The sequence below is a fragment of the Gekko japonicus genome, unplaced genomic scaffold (genome assembly GCF_001447785.1).
Source record: "Gekko japonicus isolate JY-2015 unplaced genomic scaffold, Gekko_japonicus_V1.1 scaffold191, whole genome shotgun sequence".
Taxonomy (NCBI): Eukaryota; Metazoa; Chordata; class Lepidosauria; order Squamata; family Gekkonidae; genus Gekko; species Gekko japonicus.
Genome location: NW_015175362.1, coordinates 1,445,327 through 1,472,339, shown reverse-complemented (window position 1 = coordinate 1,472,339; position 27,013 = coordinate 1,445,327). Strand labels below are relative to the sequence as shown.

Here is a 27,013-nt window from a genome sequence, read left to right as displayed (position 1 = left end):
GAAGATATCAAAATGAAAGCAGCTTTAAGGAAGCTCACAAGCAGAGAACAGTCATCCCCGTCTGTCTCCAGGATTTGGTAATGCTGATAAAATACCTGGTTCTGTTCTCTTGGCTAACAGCCACTGATAGTCCCACTTTCCAGGCAGTTGTCTCAGCTTTGCATATGAAGGACTTCATATTTTGCATCCCAGTAGTGGAGTCTGTGACGTTTTGCAATAGTGCAATAGACTGACAATAGTGCAATAGACTGACAATTAAAAGCATGAAATGAGGATAAAACATCCTTCATATTACATAAATTAAATCAAAAGGTCACTCCAAGTATTATCAAGTTGAAAACAGCTTCAGTGGAACATTTTAAAAAAAATCTATAGATCTGAGCGTACGAGTTACAAACTGACTTTTTGGTAAGGCGTTAATGTGTTGATTATACTTTCATTCATCCCTGAGGAATTACAGCCAATATTCTTTGCTGTATCCACTAGAGATTTTTTCAACAGTTGCTTACAAGTAACCTCTTGAAAACAGAATAATCCAACCTTACAAAAATGAGTAAACAAATTTATGCCTTTCAGGAACTTTAGCAGGTACTTACCCCTAAGAAGTTGTCTCAACCAGAACAGCTGAAAAGAGACTTTACCCAGAAGGATAAACTACCCATCTATAGTTTTTATGATCTCAAAGTTTATGGGTATGTTTCTAGACGCATATTTACATCTACAACTAAAAGCCATGTTTGTGCCAGCTTTTAAGCAGTTTGACTTAAAAATAACTAAGTCCCTTTCCATATGGGGACAGACTTGTGTATTTTCCCCATTGCTGCAGCTGCTGTTGTTTCCCTGTAATTTCTCTGCCATTTCCCCAGTAGCAGCCAACCAGCCAATCATGGCACCAAGGCTTTGGCTTTTTTAAAATCAGCAAATGAATACTGTTATGGCAATATGAAGCTACAACAATCTGTATTATTTTCTATGAATTCCCAGCTTTCATCAAAAACCAGTAAGTCTCTAACCCCTTTTTGTTGTGGAGATACAAAAGGAAAGGCATCTTTCTGCAATAAAAGGAGATAGACACATACTTTAAAAAAATTAAAGCTGGGCATTTACAGATACAATATTGTTATAATGTTTCATCAACAGAACAATATTAATTTCCCAATTTTAAAAAGACAAAAAGTAGTTAGGGAAACGGCTGCTGTGCGGGTGGGACTGTGAAAATCCAAATTTTCCCACCCATGTGGCAGCTACCCAGGCTTTGCTGCAATCTTTTGCAAAACTTTGCAGCAAGGAAGATTTGGGGGGATACTGGAGAAAACCCAAGAAAACCCCAGGATGTACATGAATTTAACAGAATGCTGTGGGGAAGAGTGTAAAACCCCCCACTTCCCAACAGTACCAAACCCAGGGCAAATAGTCCATGTAGAAATGGCTTAAGAATGTTTTTACTCAAACCCTCCACTATGTTATAACATTGGCCTTCAAATTTACAGCAAGAAATACTGGTCTCAAAAAAGTTCTAGTTTATACTTGCCAGTGTACTGCAACTAAGATGAGCTTCCATCTTGAGACAGTTTTATCTATTGAAAAGAAGCTAAAAAAAACCCTGCAAGTATAAAACCTCAGAGCAAGTTGGCACACAAAACATTATATTGTAAGTAGACCAATAAGTAGATAACAGGAGGGGGGAAAAAATCAAAGCCCACATCTAAAAATTAGAAAACCACTTCACAAAGCACAAGTTCTGCTTCTTTTTATGTATGAAAAAAGAAGTAAAAATACCAAAATTAATATTTGCCTTTTAGGTTTTCAGCCTTCAGGAAATTCCTGAACTAAAAAGAATGTTAGTAGGTAATAAATTTACCTAAGGGCAATGTACACAAAGAGATGAAAAGAAACAAGAGAGGGAATAATAAATGTACTTCAAAAGAATAAGAGTCTAACTTTAGTGTAGCAAACTACTAGGATAAAAATCTGGAGAGACTACAAATTTTATTCTCAGTATGAAGTTTGGCCCAAAAAGTGACATAGGCAAAGACTGTGGATATATCAAGGAAATTAAGAGTGGTGCTCTGAATCTACACTAGGAGTTCTGTAGAATCACTGGTTAATTCTAGTTATAGGCCAGCATCACAGTTACTTTGTTAGTTTGTATTAGAGGGGTGTTGATGTGTGTTTAACACACCAATTTTTAATGTCCCATTTCAATGTATAATTCCAGTGGCATACTGTAATTTTTAAAGAAGAAATCATGAATGAAGAAATCACACTTTGCACAGTTGCAATTTGCACACAGACCTTAAAGCAGAGGGAAAGATATACAGAGCTGATGTAGATTAGAATAGATTAAGGGAGCCATAGACACAAAAAAGCTCTACAAATCATTTTATCTGGGAGTACGGGGACAGAGAGAGTTGTGCTGAGTGAGCTACTTCAGGGTACTTCGAAAATCCCACCAAGGTTTCCTCTGCCCAAGATGCCTTATGGCAGCTACAGAAGAGGCTGTAAACAGGAAGGTGTTCTCAGGCATCACAAGAGGCCATGCGGGAGAACACATTCAGCAGAACATTTCTTTTACAGTTGTTTGGTACTTGCATTAATGATTTCCTCTCTATGGATCTTGTGCTGGGCTTCATTTAAGCATAGCATACAGAATTTAAAGACACTGCAAAGAAAGGTAACTCTGTTCTATTTTTCCCTCCTCTCCAAAATTTCACAGCTGTGGGACCTTTGGGCGCAACTCTGCCCTCTTAGTTTCAGTATCAGTTATGTTTTCTTCTTCTTCTTCCCAAGATACCAAAGCTCTCAATAAAATGCTCAACTTGCAGCAAATAGAAATGGCATGATTTTCTATGGAAAAAAGATAACAGAGGAGTGTTGAAATTGACAACAGATGAAAGGATTTCTACTGGAAGTCACTGTAGGATAGCATTTATTTATTATTAACTGCCCAAAGAACAACATTTTAAATTAATAACTGGGGACTTGCAAGAACTTGCAGGAGGCATCTCATTCCCCACCCCCATTTCCTGTTTTCCTCTTCCTAGCAGTGCCCTTTCCCTTCTTCCTTAACAACTCCTCACTCACCAGCCAGCCTATCTCCCCCCCCCCAACTTTCAGCTATAATTATTAACTTCATTTACACCCTACTTTGCTTTCCAGTGGGAACCAAAGCAGCTTACATCATTCTCTTCTCTCCGTTTTATCAACAATACTGTGAGGTAAGTTAGTGCGGGGAGCCTGTGACTGGCTCAAGGTCACGCAGTGAGCTTCCATTGCACAATGAGGATTTGAATCTGTGTCTCCAATAACTACGGTTTCCAGGCTGTGTCTAGCAACTGGTGGGAGCTTTGGGGGCAGAGACATGGGGAGGGTGTACCAGCACTGTGTATGCCATGATGTCACATCACTCTAGGAATTGCCAAAAACTCTATGGTAAAACATAGTTTCCAAGGTTCATAGAGCAATGTAACATCATTTCCAGAAATTCCCATCAATGATGTCATGCTGATCACAATGTCAGCTTTAAAAAGATTTCTCCTACAGCCGCTTAAGCAGTTGATGGCAATGAAGGTTGCCAGCGGGAAGCCTTCTGCAACAGCAGGCAACACTACCAAGATCCTAGTCTGAAACGCTAACCACTTCATCGCACTGGCTTTTGTGTGATGGTTGCTGTTGAATAGTACTGAGCAGCCAGGCCTGCAATTGGCTGGTGACATGTCTGGCTCCAATGAGTCCTCCTTCAAAGACCAAATTATCCCTGGAAAGGGCCCTGCCTCCTTCCTAGGGATGCCAAGTCCCCCCGGGGGGCTGGGAAACCCCCACCTGGGAGGCCCGTTCCCTGCCGCCACTGGATCGGGGCCCCGGGGGGGAACCCAACTCCCAAAGCACGTCACACGGAAGTGACGCAAGCACATCGGGGACGTTGGGGGCGGGGTCACAATCATCTGAGGGAAAACTCTATGGTTTTCCCTTGGATGATTGTTGCCCCGCCCCCAACGTCCCCGACGTGCTTGCGTCACTTCCGTGTGACGTGCTTGCGGCGCGCACGCGCGAAGGCTCCCGGAGCAAGGCTGGACTCCCCCGCTCTGGAACAGGTAAGCACTTGGCAACCCTACTCCTTCCCTTTCCTTTTACTAACAGAAACTAAGGTTTAAAGGCTGGCAATATTGATGTGGTTGCCTAGCAGCCCCTACAATGGTTGCTGCAGAGGATATTTCTTTCTCAAAGGTGTGTGCTGCTTCTGTAATTTTGAAGGGTTTTAACATCTCAATGTATTTTTTCCCAGATTTCAGATGGGACTTTTCTCAGATTTGTAGAAAGATCTGTCTCGTTTATTCATGGCTACAATCTCTAGATTTAAGTATCAACAAATTTGGTCATGTTGAGAATTATATGTATATTGATACTGTTAGGCAGTGGTCATAGTGGACACTGAGAAGCTACATTAAGCAGTTTCCACAAGAGTAAAGGGAATCAAAAGTTCCTTTAACAAAATCAGAGTATTTACCCTTTTGGGAACCTTCCTTCAACATATATCCCCTGCCTCCCCCTTCAATTAATGATGTTCAGTTATCACTAATATTACTCCACCACAGGTTGTTCCCAAGTTCCTTGTAAGTGCTCAGGAACAGATCCCTCGGTAAGTTATATGAACATTTAAACTACCTTTTAAAAAAGATTTCAATGTTTAAAACTGTACAGTATATTATCATGTAACTATAATGTAGGTGGATGGTTACTGCTGAAAACAGGATGCATCTCAATACAGTAAACAAATTCCTATGTTTACACTACAGTTGATGCAAGCAGCATTAGGCTAGTGGGACAATCCCTTATTTTAATGCTGCCACTTCCAAAGACAAAAGAACAAGGCCTACTGGTACTGTCCCCACTGGCACAAGCGAGGCAACGTGAACAACAATTAATTTATTGAGTTGCAGGATGTTGTGGTAATACTGGGGGAGTGGGAGAACCGGAAATAAAATTTGGGAATGGTCTGAAGACAAGAGGAGGAAAAGAAGGTCAGTAGTGAGCTAGCCAACAGACTGATCTCCTTACAACATGATACAGAATATTGTTTCCAGAGGAGACAAAGTAGAATATATTGCACTAGAACAACCTCTATCGGAAAACACACAAAGCCAATTTAAAAGGCCAATTGTATTGTGTGAGGTTCATAAAATAATACATGAAATGTTCCTGTAGAAATTATGTGGGTAAACCCAAACAGCCACTGTGACCACAAACAAACGGCAACAGAAAAATGATTAGGGACCGATTAGAGTAATTAACTTTACTTGGCCGTGTTTGACACATTCATTCTCTTCCTTTTTGTCTGGGACAGACTGGAATGAAAAGGGGGAAAACGGGCACAGTCACAGAAAAAAGAATGACTTCACCAAGGAAGGACCAAACCTGGAAATGTGATGGAAGCACAAGCAATAATGCGATAAGAAGGTCTCAAATGGTGCGTGGGTTGATATCTTCCAGCTTACCTAGCCCCAGATCTCCTCAGTCATCAGCACAATAGGACAACTGCATTATAGTGCTGGATTGCTAAAGTTCAGGGTAAGGCAAACAAATTGCTAATCTATCCAAAGAGTTTCACAGCCTCCTACTGTTTCACTGAGGGCAGAGGATCTTCCAGCTGTTGACCCCTGCCCCATACTCTTCCTAATGAGAACATTTTCATGCCACTGAAACATTTTGCCAGGCCCCTAAATCACTACCAATGCCAGATATGCTGAACACCTACTTTTGTGACACAAACAGCAATTGTGAGAACTTCAATGAGGAAATGCAAGCGCACAAAAATTCTTCCAGAACCAGACAGGTGTTCTTCTACTACAAGAGACAAAAACTGTTTCATCAGGAATGAACACGATTGCTATACTATCTGCTACTAAGATATTCTATTTTTTAAATCTCTGCTGGGGAAAAGGTTTTGTGTGGCTCACTGCACAAATTTTATTTCACCAAAAGCATCCGATCCAGTTGAGAAGTTGTCACCTTAGGAACCCCCCCCCCAACCATACATTTTAGGAAATCTGTACTGTTTAAACAACCACTGACGCATTAAGGTTTTTTAAAAGTGTCTTTTTCCTCTTTACCCACAGCAGCTAGTTTCAGTGAGAACAAGCATGTGGTGAGAGGAGGAGGAGGATTGGATTTATACCTCACCCTTCATTCAGAGTCTCAGAGTGGCTTAGAAACTCCTTTCCCTTCCCCTCCCCACAACAGACACCCTGTGAGGTAGGTGGGGCTGAGAGAGCTCTGACAGAAACTGCTCTTTCTGAAATGCTGAATTCTGACAATGGCTTCTCCCAAAGGCCATTTGTCACAAACGCAAAAATCACACCAAACTATAAAGGAAGCTTGTCATTTCTAGTCAAAGACTAGAAACTGCCTTATAAAACTGCCTTTGAGTCAAAGACTAGAGACTGCCTTAAACAGAGTCAGACCCTTTGTCTCTTAAGGTCAATAGTATCTGACTGGAAGGGACTCTCCAGGATCTCTGGCAGAGGTCTTCTGCCTCATCTACAGTATTGACTCCAATGCAAGACAAGGTTTTTTCCAAGGTAGGCAAAAGAGAGGGGGAGGGATCAGCTTACTTTTGCACTGGCTTGCTTACTTACTTATGCTGCACTGGCTGCCAATAGCGTACCGAATCCACTTCAAAGTGCTGGTTCTTACCTTTAAAGCCCTACATGGCCAGGGTCCAACCTACCTGAGGGACCGCCTTTCCCCACATATACCCCCAAGGGCACTTTGGTCGGGGACACAACACCGCCTGGTGATTCCAGGCCTCTGGGAGGCAATGTTTGCTGCAACTACGGCCAGATCCTTCTCATTGGAGGCCCCTGATCTTCCAGAGGAGATCAGGGTCCTGCGGGACCTTATGCAGTTCCACAGGGCCTGCAAGACGGAGCTCTTCTGCCAAGCCGCCACTATCACTACCACCACTATCAATGGTGGAGATAACAACGGGGTTAGGGGAGGTCCCTGGAAGATCTGCCATGATCTTGCATGGCACTAATACCGCTGGACTGGCCTTGGACCATCAACAGGACAATATCAGCCCAATGAAAGGATTGATACCATCTTCGGAGACCATCCTGTTTGTATGGGGCACTTCATTCTTGTTTTGTTGTTATTTAATGGTTTTACTGTTTTATCCTGTTTTTATGTATGGGCTTGTGCCCTCTTGTAAGCCGCCCTGAGCCCACTCGCGGGGAGGGCGGGGTAAAAATGTTAACAATAAATAAAAATAAATAAATTACAGTTACATCCAGTAAAAATATGGGGGGAGTGTATAATGGTGGGGGGGTCACCTTACATTCAGGGTCACTGAGCCCTCATATTTTTATTTGCTCACAGTTAATAGTTAGATCCACACATACAACAAAACCAAGGATTATTTTAAAACTGTGGCTACTTTGTGAAACCAGGTTTCAGCTTGCAGGCAATCATTCAGATCCTGGACAAATGCTGGTTTTCTTCATCTTTACTCTCAACCAGGTTTCCCTGTAGTCAAAGTGTGTGCAAAGTAAAAACTGCGGAAAGAGCCAGCACACCATGTGAACCCAACAGTTAAGACTGTGGTCAGTAAACCAACTTAAGAACCTGGTTTTACTTCTTGGTTTCATGGACCATAACTAACCTACATTTAGAGACCTGCCTTCAGAGAGTACAAGAGGTATCTATGCTTAGGTTTTCCTTTCCTTATCCCCTTACTACAGGTCAAGGATATTGACTGAATCAGGATTCTGCATTTATTAGATTGCAACACAGAACCATATTTCACACAGTCAGGGAGATTCTGGGTTCAAATAACCATTTTCCAGTTCACCCAGGACCTTCTACCATCAAGTGAAGGACTGTGTAAGAAGTAATTACCCAGTCAGGACCCATTCTCAAGCTCAATCCTTGATGTCCCCTCAACCATGCTCTGCCCAACGCTCCCATCTTTGTACTATTTCATTAGTTAGCTTCACTTCGCCTTTTGTAGTGCCACACTTAAAAATTAGTTTTTTCCTCCTTGAACCCCAAAAATAACAAATTGCACAACCTAAAGACTGATGCTGCAAACTGCTAATAAATAGTGCTGGGACTTCAATCTTCTATCAAATCAGCAATTTATTTCCATTACCCCAGCAATCAGTTCTGTTGACCAGAAACAATACGTGCCACCTATTTAAGCACTAGGAGAGCATGAAAGCAAAAGGAAACTCTCCAAGGACCTCATAAGATTTGAAATTCATGCACTTCCAAAAATCTACACCTCTATAACAGGGCAAACATTTAGCAGAACTCAGGAATTTAGGTTAGCTTTTAATTTCCTCAACTTTTTTTCCCTTTGAATTTTTATTTAGTATACCACTTGGGACACAACAATGGCCTATTTCCTCAATACAAGAAATTTGTGGAATTAGCAGACTAGCCTGTTCCTTATGCGCAGTTTTATATTCTGAAGCGTTTACATGGCATTTTCCTTAATACTACAGTTGCATATTCATTGCTGTATTTTCCTTTAACTGCTGTCACTTAAATTGTCATGCAGAACAGGGCAAATCAGGGTCAGTTTATGTAAGCGAGATCACTCTGAAGAACTTCATCAGTCTTTATTTCAATGCATTATGCAAAAAACTTGACATTAAGAGAGCCTTAACTGACAGCAAATGAAATCAATCAGCAAATCACTAAGCCATAATAAACTCACTCAAGTTGTAGATAACCCTTCCTTTTCCAGGCCTTTACCTAAGCAACCCATCAAATGATATCCTTTACACCCCTAAAAGCTGACAATTACATTACAAAAATCTAGTATTAATATGGTGTAACGTTTCACATAGCTTTTGACCTTCAAAACTACCTACAAGGGTAAAAAACCCAAGAAAGCCATTGTGCATAGACATTGGAAGAAGAAGCTGTTTGTAGTGATAAAAACTGCACAATAGGACATCTTAAAAGCCAAGTATCAGAAAGTGCAGTTCATAAACAAATCCAAGTCATTCTGAAATTCAGTGACAATGCTAAGATAGCTCTTTCTGCCAGAATGGACTGCCTGAAATAAGATTCAAGTTTTAAGAAAAACTCATTTGCCTTTAAGACGGTTGAAATTTTCAGTGTGGCCCTTTCCAACTGAGCAGCAGTTTGGATTAAATCACTTCCCCCATTTTAAAAACTCCAAAGAAAAACACTTGAAAGGGACTGTTTTTATTGATGTAGTGTCTTCTGAAGGGGGGGGGTTCTTTGCTCTCTCAAGGGAACTATTTTACACAAATGAAAATTAGGTGGTAAAGTCACCACACATGATCTTTCCCACCCCTACAAGTATTAGAAACAAACATTTGGAGATTAATGACAGGTAACTTCCAGCACAGTAGTCATCTTATGGTTTAAATTCACTGGGGCACTGCGCTTCCCCGCCCCCCCCCCGGCAGCCCTAACGCCTTTGCAGAACCATTTTCTTCAGTAAGCTCTGTACTTCAATAAGTAGGAATACATTGGTAAGACCAACTAAACACAGAGCTGTCTGAGGGATTTTTCTTAATTACATGTCAGCCTGTGGTATTTAAAATTAGTGCAACATCCTGTGCGCAATTCTAAGATGTCAAGTAGGTGATACCTAGGAGATGTTGTCCCTGTCTCCCCCCCACACTGGTGCTAACTGTAATTTAATTTGAGGAAAATTGTTAGCCCTTCCCCAATACCATTCCCCATTCTCGAAAATGGATCTTAAGTGCCACAGCTGCTGTGGCCCTGACTAGGCTTATTAATTTGTTAGTACTTTTGTTGTATTTCACTTTAGTACAGGTTATGAAATGGAGAACTGGAGAAATCCATTGGGGATGTGAGCACTATCACTGACTTTATTAAGTGAATAATTATTTGTAAGAAAATCAGAAAAACAAAGATTCAAAATTGTCTTCATGTAGGTGGTTGGGATTTTGGGCTTAGCAGATTTCTTTGGTGATGTGATCTTCCCAAAAAGGGCTACAGAGGAATTTCCCTCTTCAGGAAGAAAAAAAAAAGTTAACCTAAAGTCTCTCAGTTGGGATACAGATACCAGCATTCTAAAACACAACAGAAGACTCCAAATAGCTATTTGAACAAAGCAAAAAATGTTATTATAGGCTGGTTCCTTTTTTGTAGCATGACCATAGATTGTGTGTGTCCATTTGTCCCAAAAGGAACAGTTCCAAAAGGAACAGTTTCCAAAAGGAACAGTATTTCCAAAAGGAACAGTTGTTCACAAGACATGATTTACTGGAGATAATGGAAGGTTTTTTTTCACTTACTGTGAATCTACATTCTCGGTGGTCCTAGGATGGGGCAGTCTAGACCCCATCCTCCCTGGAGGCAGCTCCTCCCTGGAGGCAGGCAGAGTCACTGGCAGTTTTGATACCTCAGGGGAGGAGCTTCTCACCCCAGTTCCCAGTCTGGAAATGAAGCAGTCCACTTTTTATGCACAAGAATCATAACAGAACACACAAGGAAAATACCCCAACAATCAACAGCCAAGAAGAAAAATGAAGGAGCACACAGCAGAGAATTGGTAGAAAAGACAAGAGCTGAAGATCAAACAGAAGACCTACAGGGTCCCCACCAACAGAGTTCAGACCCCTGGGGCCCAAGCAGCATAACTTGACCAGGCCACAGGCAATCCAGAAGGACCAGCTTTACCCCTGGGTGGGAAGAGACTGAAACAAACATTCCATTCTTTGGTGATCCAGGGTGGAGCAGTCCAAACCTATAGGACATAGAACAGCAGTATGCCCCTGGACTGGGAAGAGATAAAACCTTAGCCTAAATAGGTATGCTGCAGAACCCTTCTACCAAAGGCTGCCTCAGCAGAGCCTGCCTTTTCAATGTGGTAAGTGTTTGGTAAAAAAGGAACTGACTTCCAGGTGGTTGAACGACAGAACACCTCTAAGGAATGGAAAGCCTGGTATGCTGCTGAAGCTGCTGCTCCTCTTAGGGAGTGAGCTGTTATGCCTGATGGAGGATCTACATCCCTGGCCTTATATGGCAGAAATATGCACCCTCTGACCCATCTACTAATGGTGGAGGTAGACACCCCTTCCCCAATGAGTCTCTCCTAAAGGACAAAAACATAGAGTCCAACTTGTGGAAGGATTTAAGGAAAAACAAGCTGTGGGCCCTGGAAGGTTTGGGCTGCCACCAGCTTTTGCGGGACTTGGAAGGTCGAAAGCTGGTGTTTCTCTTGGTGTCATGAAAGGAATGGAAATGCTTCTTCAGTTTATCTTCTTTTTTATGTGTGGGTAAGGCCTTCTTCTTATCTTTATTTTCTATCAGGTACCCATCCATATCATCCCCCAAAAGACTGACACACTTGAAGGGCAGACTAGCCACTTGAACATGGGAGGTAGGATCGACTTCCCAGTTTTGTAGCAAGGTGGTGCTGTGACACTGGATGCCATAGCCCTATCAGGAGTGGCCAAACTTGCTTAACGTGACAGCCACACAAAATAAACATCAGATGTTTGAGATCCACAAGACATGAACAAATATTACACATTTTTATTGAAAAATATGCAAATTTGCTTTTTATTAACATTAAATTAGACTGTGTGAAAGAGCCACATGCGGCTCCCGAACTGCAGTTTGGCCACCCCCTGAGGGGAGGGGATTCGCCGCCCATCGCTGCCCTCTGAGCCAGCCAGCAGCACTGGCCCGTCTTTCCCGGAGACCAGTGAAGTGCCCTTCCAACTTCTCCTCTTCCGAGAAAAAAAAGAAAGATCAAAATTGCTCCGGCTCCTCACTCCTCCAACCCCCCCATCACACACACCCCTTGCCCCCCACCCTGGCTCTCCTGCCGCTTCCCAAACGCAGCCCCTTCCCTCCCCCACCCTCTCCAGCAGGTGTCAGCCCCCTCCCTGCGTTGGTCCCCTTCGCCTCCCAGCTCCGACAAGGCAGTGCTCTGCATTTAAATGCGCGTCTGGACTGCAGTCGGTGCCTCTTTCCGCATTTGTAAGCCTTTCTTACCACTGCTGGAGTTTAGCTTTGGAACAATGGAAGTAATTTTTTTGCTACTGTTGTCTCTGGGCATGTACAGAGTTGCTCTCTAAAACTCAGTTAAGGCCAGACCCGTACAGAAAATCTGGAAGCAGGGATTTCGGGGCATCTTAGATCCCTGGGCAGTTTTAAACTCTGGTACTTAGGAGTTTAGTTTATAAAAATGTAAGAACAGTAAGTATGAGTAACATGTCTGTAATATGATGGCAGGGACTCGATTTATTACTTTCAGCATTCCACAATTAAGGATACATCAATCTCCAATTTTGACATATTTATTTCCTTCACTGTTTCCCCCCCAGAACTGAACCCAAACAAATGGTAACTAAGCTTATTATTCTTGTTTGATCCTTGTATCTATTTAAGATCTTCATTATGCTCTAAGATCATTTACTGCTGCTCACCCTCTATCTGTATGTATGGACTGGTAATTCCCATTCCACTCTAATTGGCCCTTCTTGGCAACTCATCCCCCCTTCCTATATATAATGGTTAAGGAAATTCTGTTTCACTGTATCTGAAGAAGTGTGCTTTGCACATGTTCAGGCTCTTGAAAAGCATGGCAACGTAGATTGGAGAAATATAGATCTGCGGTGAGGCACAAGGCAGCCTTGCCTTGGGGGGTGCCACAAGCTAGCCTCGCCTAGTGCACAAAAAACCCTCAGGCTGGCCCTGTTGATAGCTGGATTGCGTCCAGAGATGCGTTTAGAGAAAAAGCTGCTGCTAGGGCTATTGTCTTTAGTTCATCCTTCAGGTCTTTGGGAATGTTGCTGTCCACCGTCAAAAGATCTGAAGCCCAGGAATAGATCACTTTGGAAAATAGGGAGCTTGCTGTGAAGGCCCTCAGAGCAGTCAAAGAATCCTCAAAGTTCTTGTGCAATAATTGATCTATCCATTTATCATAAGGATCCCTAGGGAGACCATCTGACTCTGCTGGAATGACAGAGTTAGAACACGGGCTGGCGACTGGGGCATCTACTACAGGAAGTTTAAAGCAATATGCAGCCTCCGGTAACAATGAGTAAAAGTAAGAGATGATTGGATGGTTGTCTTTGGTTCTCGCCAGAGCTTCCCATTTGGACTTGACCATCTTATTGAAGACTGATAGAAAGGAAATTCCAAAGGAGGGAGAAAAGCCCAAGTCAAGCCCAAGGATCTAGACAGGTCTGATTCATTTACTTCTTTCTTGCTATATAGGATCTCCAGGATGCAGAAGACCTTAGGAAGAAGCTTAGGGAAGATCTCTTATGGAAAAAAAGATGAGTCTGCATGGTGGTTACTAAAGGCTCCTCCTCCTCATCGAATAGTTCTCACTTGGGGAAGAAGAGTCTGAGGAATCAGAATTATCAGAATCCTGATCCATTAGGGCAGACGTGTCGAACTCATTTTTTACAAGTGCCGGATCTGACATAAATGTCACTTTGTTGGCTGGGCCATGCATGCTGTAAAATATAACATGAGGTACCAGATAAATAAGCTTTATAAAGGTGATTTCAGATGCCAAATGACAATAGCAGGTGAATGACAATAGCAAGGTTGATTGGATTAGGTGTGATATGCAGAGGGGTAAGTAGCTATGGAGATACCAGCATTGGTAATGAGACAGTAAACCTAGGTCTCAATTCAGTCCAGAAGGATGCAAAGAATAAATAGACATAAGTCTGACATTAGAAACTACAACATTCAAAAACTAGTGGGGGAACATCTATCTATCTAGTACTGCTCATATAGCGATAGTCTTGAGCAAAAAATAAAATTATAAAAATAAAACCTAGTGTTATTCTTCTGTTGTTTAATTATTGCCCCCATAAATTTTACCAGAGAGAGAGTAAGAAAATAATTTATATTTGATAGGAACCGTGTCACCTGTGCCCTTATACTGTCAGATGCCCCAGTGGGCATTTTCTTATTTCTAAGTAAAGGAGTAATTAGTCTAGTCCTCAGCTCATTAAATATAGGACATCCCATAATCGTATGTTCAATTGTTTCAATTTTATCATGTGAGCATCTACATATTCTATTTAAATATAGCACTTTTTATATCTACCCTTCAAGACTGCCGATGGAAGGGCATTCATTTTTGCCAGAGTAAAAGCTCTACTGAGCATTGGTATTGTCAAACAATAAAAATATTTTGGCAGTTACATCAGGAGGGGTATACCCAAATAAAATGCTGAAAACAGTGGGGAAACATTTATCCTTCCAGTACATTCAGCTGTTGACCTAAGAGTAGCTGTTCTCTTACAAAGGAATTTCAAAGGGAGATTAGAGAGTCTGCTGAATTGCAAATGATAATGAAGCTCAATGCATCCTCCAGGACTGAACTGATACCTAGGTTTCCTGTTTCATTACCAACAACTGCTATTGTCATGGCATCTGAAATCACACCACCCTCCGAGATATAAGGACCAATGGACTCACATTCTAGCTGTATCTGAAGAAGTGAGCAGTGACTCACAAAAGCTCATGCACTGCCACAAATTTTGTTAGGGGCTACTGGACCCTTGCTCCTTTCCTCTAATAAAGATTGCAAGCTGTGCTGTTAGGTTTCTTTCACCTCACCCTCTCTTCATCTGTTTAAACTGGAGAGGGGGTCTCTCCAAGAGAAATTATGTATTGATTTCAAACTGGGCAAAATCAGTGCTAGTGCATCAAAAGCAAAGAGGGAATGGAGAAAGGCAGCCAGCGAGGGAGACATGTTGAACTGGAACGTAAGGAACCATAAATGTATTCTTAAATACTTAGCCATCTATTTCCAGTCATTAAGCAATGGAATTCAATCCAAGTGTTCTAATTCCTAATCAGAACCTTTTTGAAAGAAAATAACATTCCAGATAAGCATTGAGAAATCTAATCTAAAAAACCCTTTTTCAGAATAAGCCAAAATAATTTCCTTTTCATTCTCCTTTTCCCTTATCCCGTGCCCCTTCCTTTTAACACACATACGTGTGTGTGTGTGTGTGTGTGTGTGTGTGTGTGTGAGAGAGAGAGAGAGAGAGAGAGAGAGAGAGAGAGAGAGCACACAAGTCTCAAAGAAAACTGCAGAGCAGGGCAATCTCAATACAAATTGTGCTTGGCAGAAGAATCTGAAGAAGAAGAAAAGGAATAAGAACTAAAGCTTATACTTGAAATAAAACTCACCTGGTCTTAAAGAAGCCACGGGAGTCACGCTTTGCTCTTTCTCCTACACAAGCACTCGCTTTCACATCCCCCCTCCTTTCCTTCCAAAGGAGGAGAGCTCAGCCAATGGAGAGAAGGGAGGCTTGGCTTGGTTCTCTCCCACATGAAGCAGGAACCAGGAAGAGGCAGCTGAGCAAAAGCGAGCTGTGATGCGGTGGTGGCAGCAGCCCCGGAGGAGGAAGCAAGAGAGAACCAGTTGCTTGTGGGCCAGATCTGAACTCTGCAGGGGCTGGATCTGGCCCACAGACCATATGTTTGATACCTCTGCTTTAGAGGGCTTGGATTTCTAGAGGAGTACTTTGATGGCACCTCCTTTCATTTCTTAGGGCAAGGAGGAGAATAAGGGATCCTGCTTTCCCCCTCTTCCAGGACCCAGAACTGGAGGGTGAGTGATGCCTAGCTCTGTTCAAGGGCCTAGAAGAATCACGAAAACTGAATATTTCCTCTGAAAGGGAGACTTTAATCTCCCTTTGTATTTCTCCCTTGATCCAGGCCAGCAGGTTAGCATGAGCATTATTCATAAGATCAGCCATGGGCAGAGGAGAAGGAAGGTCTAGAAGGGCCAACCACTCCTGTGGCACATGCTAAAGAAGGCCCACCCACACCACCATTCCTGATTTTTAAAAACTATATATCCTCTATAGAAAAAATGGGGGGAGAACTGGGGGCACCACCCTCCTTCCTACCCCTGAAGCTGGTTCACCTACCTTACTTTGAGTCAAGGGGATCATTCCAGAATCAGGCCAGTCTGATGTCACACCACAAATCCAATGGCCACAGAAGGAGGAAAGTACAGCTCCCGCTTTGGCAGCCACCGACATTCCATGAGCCTTGGAGCGACCAGGGTTGCTCCTAACCTGAAGGTTGGAGTCCTCATGGCTGATAACTACTCCCAAAGAGCTGCAGTGTGATCTTCCCCACAGGGCAAGAAAATGTCTCCTCAGCCATCCCCATGCCCTTCAATCCCCAGGCCTACCACACCAGAAAGGGGAGGGGGGAGCTTGGGAGGAGAGACAGAATTCAAAAGGAAACAAACAAACAAATGCTAAAAACAAAATAAAAAACAACTTTCCTTCCCATGAAAACTCAATGCTATCAGAAAACTAACACGGCAGGAAGAAGTAATGGAACAATGGAAGAAACCATCAATGATTAAATGAGGAAAAGACCTGGGGCGAAATTGAGAGAGAGAAGAATGGGGAAAAACATGGAAGTCGATAAAACTTCTAAGAGCCACATCATATAAAGAAAATATAATAAAAATGATTTATAGATGGCACTGGACGCCAGATAGACTGCAAAAATGTTACAAAAACGTCTCAGGAACCTGCTGGAGGTGTAAAAATAATATGGGAACATACTTCCACATCTGGTGGAAATGCGATAAAATACAGAGATTTTGGAAAAGCATAAAACAGTTGATAAGAGATGTGATAGGAGTAGACATTCCGCTCGTACCAGAAATCTTTTTATTAAATATCATACCAGATGGGTTTAAATACAATGAAATATGTATTATTGTATATATAGTCACAATGTCGAGAATATGCATAGCTAAGAATTGGAAATCGGATTGCATACCGAGTAAGGAAGATTTAATTAGCATTCTCTTTAATATAATTGAAATGGATAAGTTGAATATGTTTTTGGTGGGAAAAACAGAGGAAAAATTTAAACAGAAATGGCAAAAAGCCATAAAATGGTATGAAGAAAAATTATGATGTAAATCCCCCCTAATTGTTGAAAAAGAGGGATAAATGTATGTATGTTATGGAAAACTGAAAATAAAAATTATTTTAAAAAAAGAAAAAAAGAAAGAAAACTAACACGGCAGGGAGGAAACTTCTGTATCTTACACAGGGTTGCTAGCTTCCAGGTGGGGCCTGGAGATCTCCAGGAATTACAACCTATATCCAGACTACAGGGTTAAATTCCCCTGGAGAAAATGGCAGCTTTGGAGCGTGATCTCTATGGCAACACATCTCTGCTGAGCTCACTCCTCTAAATCTGCTCTCCCCAGGCTCCACCTCACATCTCAAGGGATTTTCCACCCCAGTGTTGACAACTCTAGCAGCCAAGCTCTGTTTAACAACTTGGTTGCTGTAGTGGTTCATGATGCAGAAGTAATACACAAATCATGAATACTGTGGTTTCTGCACAGACTACTCACAATACCAATTTAACCAAAAAACAACAACAAACATTTAAAAGACTCCAGGTGAACCAGTCAACTGTCCTCCAATATTGTTCCAAAGGGCTGGTGATGAAAACCTGGGTATTCTACACACATGTGCAGAACTACAGTTTGAATGGAAAATAATGAGGAGGTCTGCTGCCTTTTTCCTTCAAAAAGTATTCTAAACAATACTATTTTTGTAAGATGCAGTATTTGCTTTAACATTCTGAACAGACAAGAAACAACATAATTATCTCAGTATTTGTAGATAGATATTTTCCCTTGGGCTCTGAATGCTTATTTTCACAGAACTACTAGTGCTGTTGAAAGAAGCAGAAAATGTAGCAGGATCCTAAACATTAAGCTACATTTATCTTTGCCCAATTGATTAGAAGAGCAGGCTTTTGCTGCTGTATACAATACAATATGATAAGCCATGACTACATCATATATGGATGCATAATTTACATAAAATAAATGGAGGACATAAGCCCTTTATAAATTTATAATGATTATACTCTATCATTCAGAAATGATGTCAAAACTCTACTATACTACTATATAACTAATAACAGCCCTCTTACGTTTGTAGGGGTAGTTTGCAAACAAAAGAATGTCAGAATATTTCAGCGGCTGTAAATTGCAGATAATTTGTATGTAGCCTATCTGCACCTGTATGCACACAACTCCAACTCCTGAGGTAAGGACAATGAAGCGCAAGAACAATCCATTATCCCCACTTTTATTCACATTCCCTCAGACCACAATTCCTTCAAAGCAGGTATTCAGAAAGCCAGCATCTTCTGTTTGTGAAGTAGATCACAGAGAACAGAACAGAACACACACACACACACACACACACAGAGTCACAACCAAATTCAGGGAAAGATGTGAATACTGCTGTATCCAGATAAAACTGTGCAGGATTTAAAACTTTTGGTGTTTATTCTGCCATTCAGAGGATGAAGGCAGGCAATAGTAAACATTCAACAGAACACTTCTCAAAATGCAGCAACCCAAAGATTCATACCACCATTTATGTTATTTGCTAGATCACCTTATAGCGGCAGGGACCTTTTTAAAAACCAATGGTTTTTATTATGTGGTTCACTACTTAATGAGCCTCATTTCTGCATTCTAGTTTTAATCCAGACAACCTACTGGGATTATTTACATACCAGTCAGTAACAGAATTTCTGTTTCTGATACCCAGATTAGATACAGCTCTTTCTATGTAACGGAATTTTGAAAGAACCGTCTGACCTTTAAAAGTGGTAAAAAGTTCAAAAAGGATTATTTATTTCTTGGTTTATGGTGTTTTAACACAATTTGCTAGCCTAAGGAATGACCAATTTACACAACAATGGGAAGGAACCACAGCACTGGAAGCAATTAAAAAAACATTCAATCTAGTGCGTAAACAAGAGCAGGGTAGGTGCTAGGCAAACCTTAAAGGCTACGGCATTCCACGGGCAAGGTGGCACTACTAAAAATCCTCTGGCTGCCACCCACCTCACCTCTCAAGGCAGGGGCAAAGAGTGCAGGGCCTGAGGGGAAGATTTTAGCTGGTGGGCTATATTGTATGCAAAGAAGTGGTCCTTCTTGTTACTTAGAATAGCATACTTCGCAAAGATCAGAAACAATTTATATTGTATTACCTGATAAGCAAAGAAGAAATCATTTATTGTAAATGTATTAAGTAGCAGGGAAAAAACATGTGTATGCTAGATACTGGCAATCAAATATCAGGAAAAAAGAGCAAGTGGATGAAAATTCTAGAGGCTGTTGTAGAAATGGAAAACTATATTAGACAGCTTTAACAGCAGCTAGGTACTGATGATCTGACAACATAGGCTGCATATTTGTCAAGAATTAAAGTATGTTGGAGATATTGATACAGTTAAATGTTAAGCCTATGGTTAATACAGTGTTTTAGAGCAGAGAACTACTCATGGAATGGAACTTAGCTGTGCACTCAATTACTGCTGTAGTCTCCTTTATCAAGGTGCTCCAGACACTTGGGAGACCTTTAGGAACAGAATGGGATATGGCAACGAGGTTGCAGTGGCAAGAGAGAATCAGTATATACTGTATGTCCCCTCACAAGAGTACTTCCATCCATGCAAAGGGATCTTTGGATCCAATCCAGTTTGTGGTGCCAGCAGAAATCTTACTTGATCTACTGAAGTTCATTTAAACAGTAACATCTTTTTATTTGTGACTTTCCCTTTTTTAATTCTATTGTAGGTCTACCTTTTTCCGATAACTATACTACTGTAATTATTTGTACCTATTAAACAGCCTTATTTCTGAATATCAGTTACAAGAAGAAAAGCAAACCTATTCAGAACATATGTCACTTCTATAATAAGACTACCCCTCATGAACTCAGCTCTAAACACCACACACCATAACTGACTTTCTCTTTGAAAAATTATGAGGATGATATATCTTGTACATAATATGTATCACAATATGGTATGTCCCTTACACAATGTTTCTGCATGCACATATTAGCACGATCATTTTAAAAGTCATTTATCCACAGACACTATGAACCTTAGTGCAACCTTTTTGATGGTCAAGTGGTCCCCTCCTTCCTCTTTTGTCAGTCGAAAAGTTGATAGGTTATACTTAAGGAGCCCCAAAAGCATCATTAGTGGTGCTCAGTCCTTAATACCTAGCACATTGCATCAGAAGTGGCATTTGTGATATTTTCAAAAAAAACCCACCAATTTTCTTTGGTGGTTGCTTGGAATAAATTACATGAATAATATGTTTCCCACATCCTTCATACTTCTATCTGATGCAACTTTTCACTTTTACTGTATCTGTAAAGATAGCAATCGTTCAGATTTTAAGGTACACAGTTGGCGACCACTGCTGTCATAAAATATTCTGAACAGAGGTTATCATAATTTCTATTAGCACCCCTTCTCCCAATTTAAAAGACTTATTCTCCTATATCACTCTAAAGAGTCAGGCCACCGTCTTAATAATTATCAGAGATGCATAATTCTCCTCATCATTCTGTGGGCCTCTTCTATATTTGTATTCATTCAAGGGAGCAGCATCGCTATATTAGCTGCAAAAAGTATTTTTGTTCCAGTTTTATCAGTACTTAGTTTATGTTTTGTGTTTGCATGCGCTCTCTCTCTCTGTCTCCATCTCTTTTTCACCCCAACCCTGTTTTACTACATGTCTTTCCAGCACCAACATCTCACTTGCCCCACCCTCTTTTTCTCCCTCTGACCACTCATCTTCCTTTTTCTCCTTCTACTCCCCCATGGTGAATTAAGTCAAAACAAGTTGCAAGGTTATTCAAGCACAGGAGGGCCAAACTGGCAGATTACATGGCTGGGTAAAAACAAGCAGAAAAACTTGGCACCATTTGCACCAATACTATTGAGGTGGGCCTGTAAGGGCAACCAATCTAGTCCAAAAGAGACAGGAAAGTGGTACCAATAACAAGTCATTTGTCTTTCTTTCTCTCAGACTGCTGCAATTAGGGAGGGCACCACAATTGATCCACAGGGATTATTTTATGCATGCTGATACAGAATATGGAACACACGGGAGCTGGTCCCACAGATAAGAAATAGGGGCTAAAATACTTCTTACGTTTCTTTCAGCAATCACATTTTGATATCCAAGGAGTGTCAAAAGCAATTGGTCACTATGATATTTATTAGCATCCTCTTTGTCACATGCATATATGCACTGAGGTCTTGGGGGCCAGAATAGGGAAAAAAGGAACAATAAAATGCTTTTATAGATTCTAACTGGATTTTAATCATCAAAGAAGAGTCCTTTTTATTTATATTTTTAATGAATGGTCTGTTTGCTCTTGCTAAGCCCTTTGGGATGTCTCTAGAGCCTAGGCAAAAAATTAAATAAATAATCTGAACCATAACGAACTCCTTAGCAATTTCTAAACATGCCAACAAAACCTTTCCCCATAGCCATGCCCCAGCCATCCTCATTAAGCTTACACTCCTCTTTCCAAACTACAACCAAAATCTTAGTTAGTAAAGTAGGAGGGAACATGTAAAAGAACTTTTAAAAGCAAGGAGCAATACTTCATTTTACAAAATTTGATCCTTCCACAAAGAGTTTCAAACACATTTGTTCTACCATTCATTTTAAACAGCAAGATAAATCAAGGTTTTCAGTCAAATATAGGGCTCTTCTCCAGAACAGATACCTTGACAACTATATTCGTTCTCTGTTTCACTTGCCAGAGGGATCTGTCATCAATCAGTGCCAGAACGTGTCATTTATTAAACCCCTAAAGAGATCAATGACCCTAAAAACCTTTCCCTAGCATTTGATTTACCCCACGGTATGACGTTATGAAACTAAGGACCCCTCATGCATCCACTCTGTGTCCATCTCTCCTCAGTGACCCAGTTCTCATCCCAGTGCTTACAATATTGATTTTTAGGACTATACTTCCCCCATAGAATCGTCAAGAGTCAGACACGACTGGATGGTTAACAACAACAACCTCTTCCTCCATATAGCTCTTTGAAAACAAATTTTAAGGGGGAAAAAGCTTTTTGAGCCTAATTGGAAAAGGAAAGTTACGTGGACAAATATTGTTTTTAATATTTGTATGTGCATCTTTCTTCAAGTTAACTCTTCCGTAATATTCTATTTAGGATGTGGTTATTTTAGCCAAATAATGTCATTAGAAAGCAAACATTTTTAATCGCTGACAACTACATTACTGAAGCTTTTTGTCCTTCCCATTAACAGCAACTTTTGTGTTTTTAAACACGGGGGGGGGGTAAAAGAAAGGTTACTTAGGATTCTAACCTGGAATGCTGCCACCTCAGGCCCACCCTTTAGGCCTTCCATTGCAAAGGTCTCCAGGTGCAGCTTAGGTAGCTGCAGGGTGAAGTCATTCCTAGTTGCCGCAGTCCGTGACAGCGAGATCTGATCTCTGACCTAAAAGGGAAAAAAACAGTATCAATGGTAATTCCCCTTCAGACACATTAACTGGGATGAAGTGGGTCCCCTTGAGTCCACTGAGTGGACTTGCATTGATCGCTGGACCTGAAATCCATGAATAAATTTAGGACTAATTGATTTTTCGTTGCAAATAAATCTCTAATTCAGAGTGCTGGGAGAGAATGTTAAGAAGAAAAAGCATCCTTTCCCCTAGACTGAAACAAGATGGGAAGGAAAGTCACTAAAGGCTTTCTGTCCAAGCAGTGCAAGAAAATTCTACAAATAAATAGTAATGCGAGGCTCAAGAAATAAAAATGTAAAACTTATTCACAACAGTGCATACAACAATAATTGGCTGTTTTATTAATATACAATTGCGTATCTACTCTAGAATGGCTACATACACTACCAAAAATATTTTGCTACTTTTGGTGTTCAGGCCAGGATATTTGAAGACTCTAAAAAAAAAGTCTTACACAGTTTTTAAATAGTAAGGCTAAAAAAATTGCTGAAGTATATTTGACTATTAGGGTATTTTAAAAACTTTGGTTGAACAGCTTCTTAGCCCTTTCCTGAGCACTTCAAACTGTCATCTAATTTGGCACTAAATCTTCTGAAGAAGGTAGCTCTGAAGAGAAAATTGGTATTCCTACCCCAACCCAAATAGTTTGGTTTTAAAATATTCAAAGAGGCATAGTTTAAAGAAACAATAACAAAACACTTGGCACCGTAAATGAGAGATACCCACAGTTTCTGTAGACAAATATAACCTTACGCAGTTGGTATTGTACTGCCACCTTCTGTCAAGGTGAGAAATCCCTTTATTCATTACATATTCTAAAAAATAGAAAGTACAACCATGCTTCTAAAAATTTTAATCAGTTTTCATACCCATATGAGTTTCACATCAAACTCATTTTGTTAATTAAAAGCATAAGCACAGCATATTGCTTCACATTTGAATTATGTTCACACATTCCCAAATTTTTCTCTATATGGGATTTAAACTATGTGTTTTACGAACACTCGTCTTGCCCCCAAAGCGCATAATACTATGTATTCAACAAATGACAGTGTTGGCATGCATTTGACGAATTAAAATTATTTCCTTGCATCAACAAGTAATTGTTTATAATAAATCTGTAGCTTTAGAATGAGAGAATAAAAACAAGCAAAAGATAACACCGCAAAGATAATTCTGGAAGTTTCTACACATCTATAAACACACATAAGACTTTACATGAATATGCTAATATAAAATTTCATTTTGAAATTCAGTTTAGGCAGAATTTAAATCCTGGTATTTTTGTCTTCCTTCTATATACCAGCTCACTTTATGAACAGTTTTAATTTGTGTGGATTAAGGTCCTGATTATTTTGCTTGCTTCAATATTCCTTCAGTGTCTATAATAAATAAAATAAAAGCTCATAAATGCATTTTACATCTGTAATGTCTAAGTGTATGTGTTGTTTTAGAGAATTACAAAACTATGGATATAGATACATATAAATTCAATGCTATAGTGTCCAGGAATAGGAAGTCTTCTATTTCCCAAGATGACCTAAAGAATTCCTGTCAATACCTGTGGCTGCCAAACTTATGCACTATAATGCAATTTTTATAACAAGCGTAGGTCCTCCACACATTTCTACACAGACTGTTCTAGGTTTAGGTTAGAGAGCCAGTGGAACAAACACCGTCTCCAGGGCCTTCCGTCAGCATGTGTAATTTTGTTCAGATGTTAACCTTACCCAATACAAACATGTTATCTTAACTATATCCACAATAATACATATTTCACTTGATTTGTGAGTGTTTAGATATTATAACATTTTCTGTCTCTTATTGCAGCCGATATATACACAGATAAAAGAAAACATTAATGTGGATTAAGGTACTAAGAATTTATCAACATCAAACCACCAGTGTTTTGCCTTCTACCCTTCTGAACCATAGTCAATAGATCTAAATATTTTACTGCACCCTGGCCAATTCATTGTTTGATGTTTAAAAACGCACCCAGAATCAAAGAAAATTTATTAAATTTGAGCCCCCAAATGAGATACTATTAGCTTTGAAAGTCAAGTTTAACTGCGATATTGATGATTCTCTTTTTTCTGTGACAAAATTCACCAGGGAAATCCCTGATGTCAAAGTACCAAAGCAGATTGCTAATACTGAAGAGGGAGGGGAGGAAGGGAGCAGAGGGAGAGATGGAGAAGGCAAGAGAGTGGGAGGAAAACAATGTATATCCTAAGTAAGTATAACACTGAACACAGAAGAGACAGCAAAAGGTACTTTAACCCTATCTCCACCTGGGTCTGTTCCTTGGTCACGATGGTCTAAAGTTCAGTTTCAGCAAGAAAGCCAGTAACATTTAAATCTTTAAAATGTACTAAAAATACAGTAGTAGATATTATCAGAAAGGAATGCAATAGTTTCCTGCAATAAAAGCCTCTGGAAATCAAGAGACCCAAGTAAATTTGTGAATGCTTCTTAATTATGTTAGATACAAACATCTATTATGATTTTCATTCATATGAATAACTTTGTTTCAGCTACTTTAAAAAAGGGGTTTCTTTCTGATAGCCAGCTGTGATGTATGCTGAAGGTCATAAGGAGTAAAGAAAAGAAAAATCAATTAATAGATAACTCCCCCCCCCCCTGCCAAACCCTGAGATTTCATTATGACATAGTTTTTAATGAAGCGGTAAAGCTGCGTCCGACTCATACCACCTGAGATGCCACGTGGGGGCTCGACATGACTGCTCCATACAAAATTTCCCCTGCACATGGAAGACTAGTAGATCAGGGAGAAGACGTATGGCCTTGCCTTCTCTCTGATACTTATTTTCCATGTGCTGGAATTTCCCCCCCTGTGCAGAGCAGAATTACCTACAGTGGAACCATGCCCTCAGACATTTTTGCCCACACAGTACTGCTCTTTCACAGTGCTGATTTGTCCTTGTGGTACTACTCTGAAAGTAAGGGAAGTGCATGCTTACACCAGTCCCTGAAGCTGTGCACAAACTATAGCAGGTTAAGCAAACTTTTTGCCCCCAAAATGGGAAAAGCCTGTAGCATCTACCTATGAAATGTATTTATTTCTTCACATTTATAGCCTGACCTTCCCAGAAGTGGGCTCAGGGTGGGTAACATTTCATTTATACAAAGATATTAGTTAGTATAATAAAACTTGAAATTTAAAACATCATCATAAATATTAAAATGTTGAAATGGTGGTCACAGCTGATAGCATAGAAATTTTTGGTTGTGGGAGGTTCCTGGCCATACCTAGTGGTTGTTACATAGCTGAAAGAATAACAGGGTGACAGACATCTCAGGGAGGCCATGTATGGATGTCCGCTGCCTCGGCCAAAGTCCTGGTGGAACAGCTCCGTCTTGCAGGCCCTGCGGAATTGAAGGAGGTCCCACAGGGCCCTGATCTCAATGGGGAGCTCGTTCCACCAGGCAGGGGCCAGGGCGGAAAAGGTCCTGGCCCTGGTCGAGGCAAGATGGACGTCTTTCGGACCAGGGACTCCCAGGTGGCCTGCCAAACAAAAAGGCAGGGGCATGTTAATTATTCTTGACTGGAGACTTGCAGATTGAACAGTCTGAGCAGATACTGGTCTGCTCCCAGAAGAATTTCAGGAATATGGAAGAAATCAGTTCCTCTACCTCTGAATATGGCAGAGTTCACAAATGCCTAAAATGTACTTCAAAACCAGAGGATATATTCTCTTGAAAAACAGCCAGTATATTATAGTTGGGATTTGAGAGACCCAAATTCCAGATCCCACTGGGCCAGTCACATGCTCTCAGTTCATCTGACCTTGAGGAAGGTAGAACCATATGGGTCACCATTAGCTTCTTGGGTGAGAAGTAGAATAAAAATGTGATAGCTACATAGATAGAGATGAGCCTACCTTGAAGTCCTGTTATCTTATCTGAAAGACTTTTTGACCATTCTATGTAAATAGAGGGTATCTGGGATTACCCAGTTAAACAAAGACACATTTACTAAAATATATCACTTTGCTATTGAACTTCTACATGAACTTACTGGGTGAGATCATCCGGTTATTTCAACTGTGTTGTTACCAATATGCAGGTGACACCCAGCTCTTCTTCATGTAATTTCCAGATAAATTACAGATGGAATCACAATAAGGAAGATTTAGTCCAATAAACTGCTGTAGAAGTTTTGCATATGCAAAGAGATTTTACATACTTATTAAAAATCATTATTTTTACATTTGGGAGGGAGGACTCCCTATACTAAACTCCAACTATTCTACCTTTGAAGTAGTTATAGCTATTGGTGAAAGTTCTGACCCATTAATACAGATGGAGCCCGGCTGTCTTCGGAGGAAGTAGCTGCCCCTTCCCTCCCAGCTACTTCCTCTGAAGACAGCCGGGCTCCTTTGGAAAGGCAGGCATGCGCTCTCGCGGGTGGGAGCGAAATGTTCTCCCTCCTCCAGGGTGATGGCCTTGGACTCGTAGGGGCAAATTCCACCTCTCGTGCGAGAGGTCATTCTGGCTCCCCTAGCTCTCATTAGGGGCTCTTAAAAAAGTTATGGCCGCCGCTGCTGTTCTCGGCGGCAGCTGCGACGCCCGCAGGGGTGGGGTGTGTGAAATGTTCCCTTGCCTCCCTGAGTCCCCGC

General features: G+C 40.8%; 1 protein-coding gene across 1 annotated transcript in view; it reads right to left on the bottom strand.

Annotated features, from left to right (window-relative positions):
* Positions 1–27,013, bottom strand: part of CCDC171 (coiled-coil domain containing 171) — a 215,457-nt gene that overhangs the window by 28,853 nt on the left and 159,591 nt on the right. Inside the window, exon 24 of the mRNA XM_015425408.1 lies at positions 22,214–22,345. Within this exon, the coding sequence (XP_015280894.1) occupies positions 22,214–22,345 (132 nt within the window). The remainder of the gene's footprint in view (positions 1–22,213; positions 22,346–27,013) is intronic.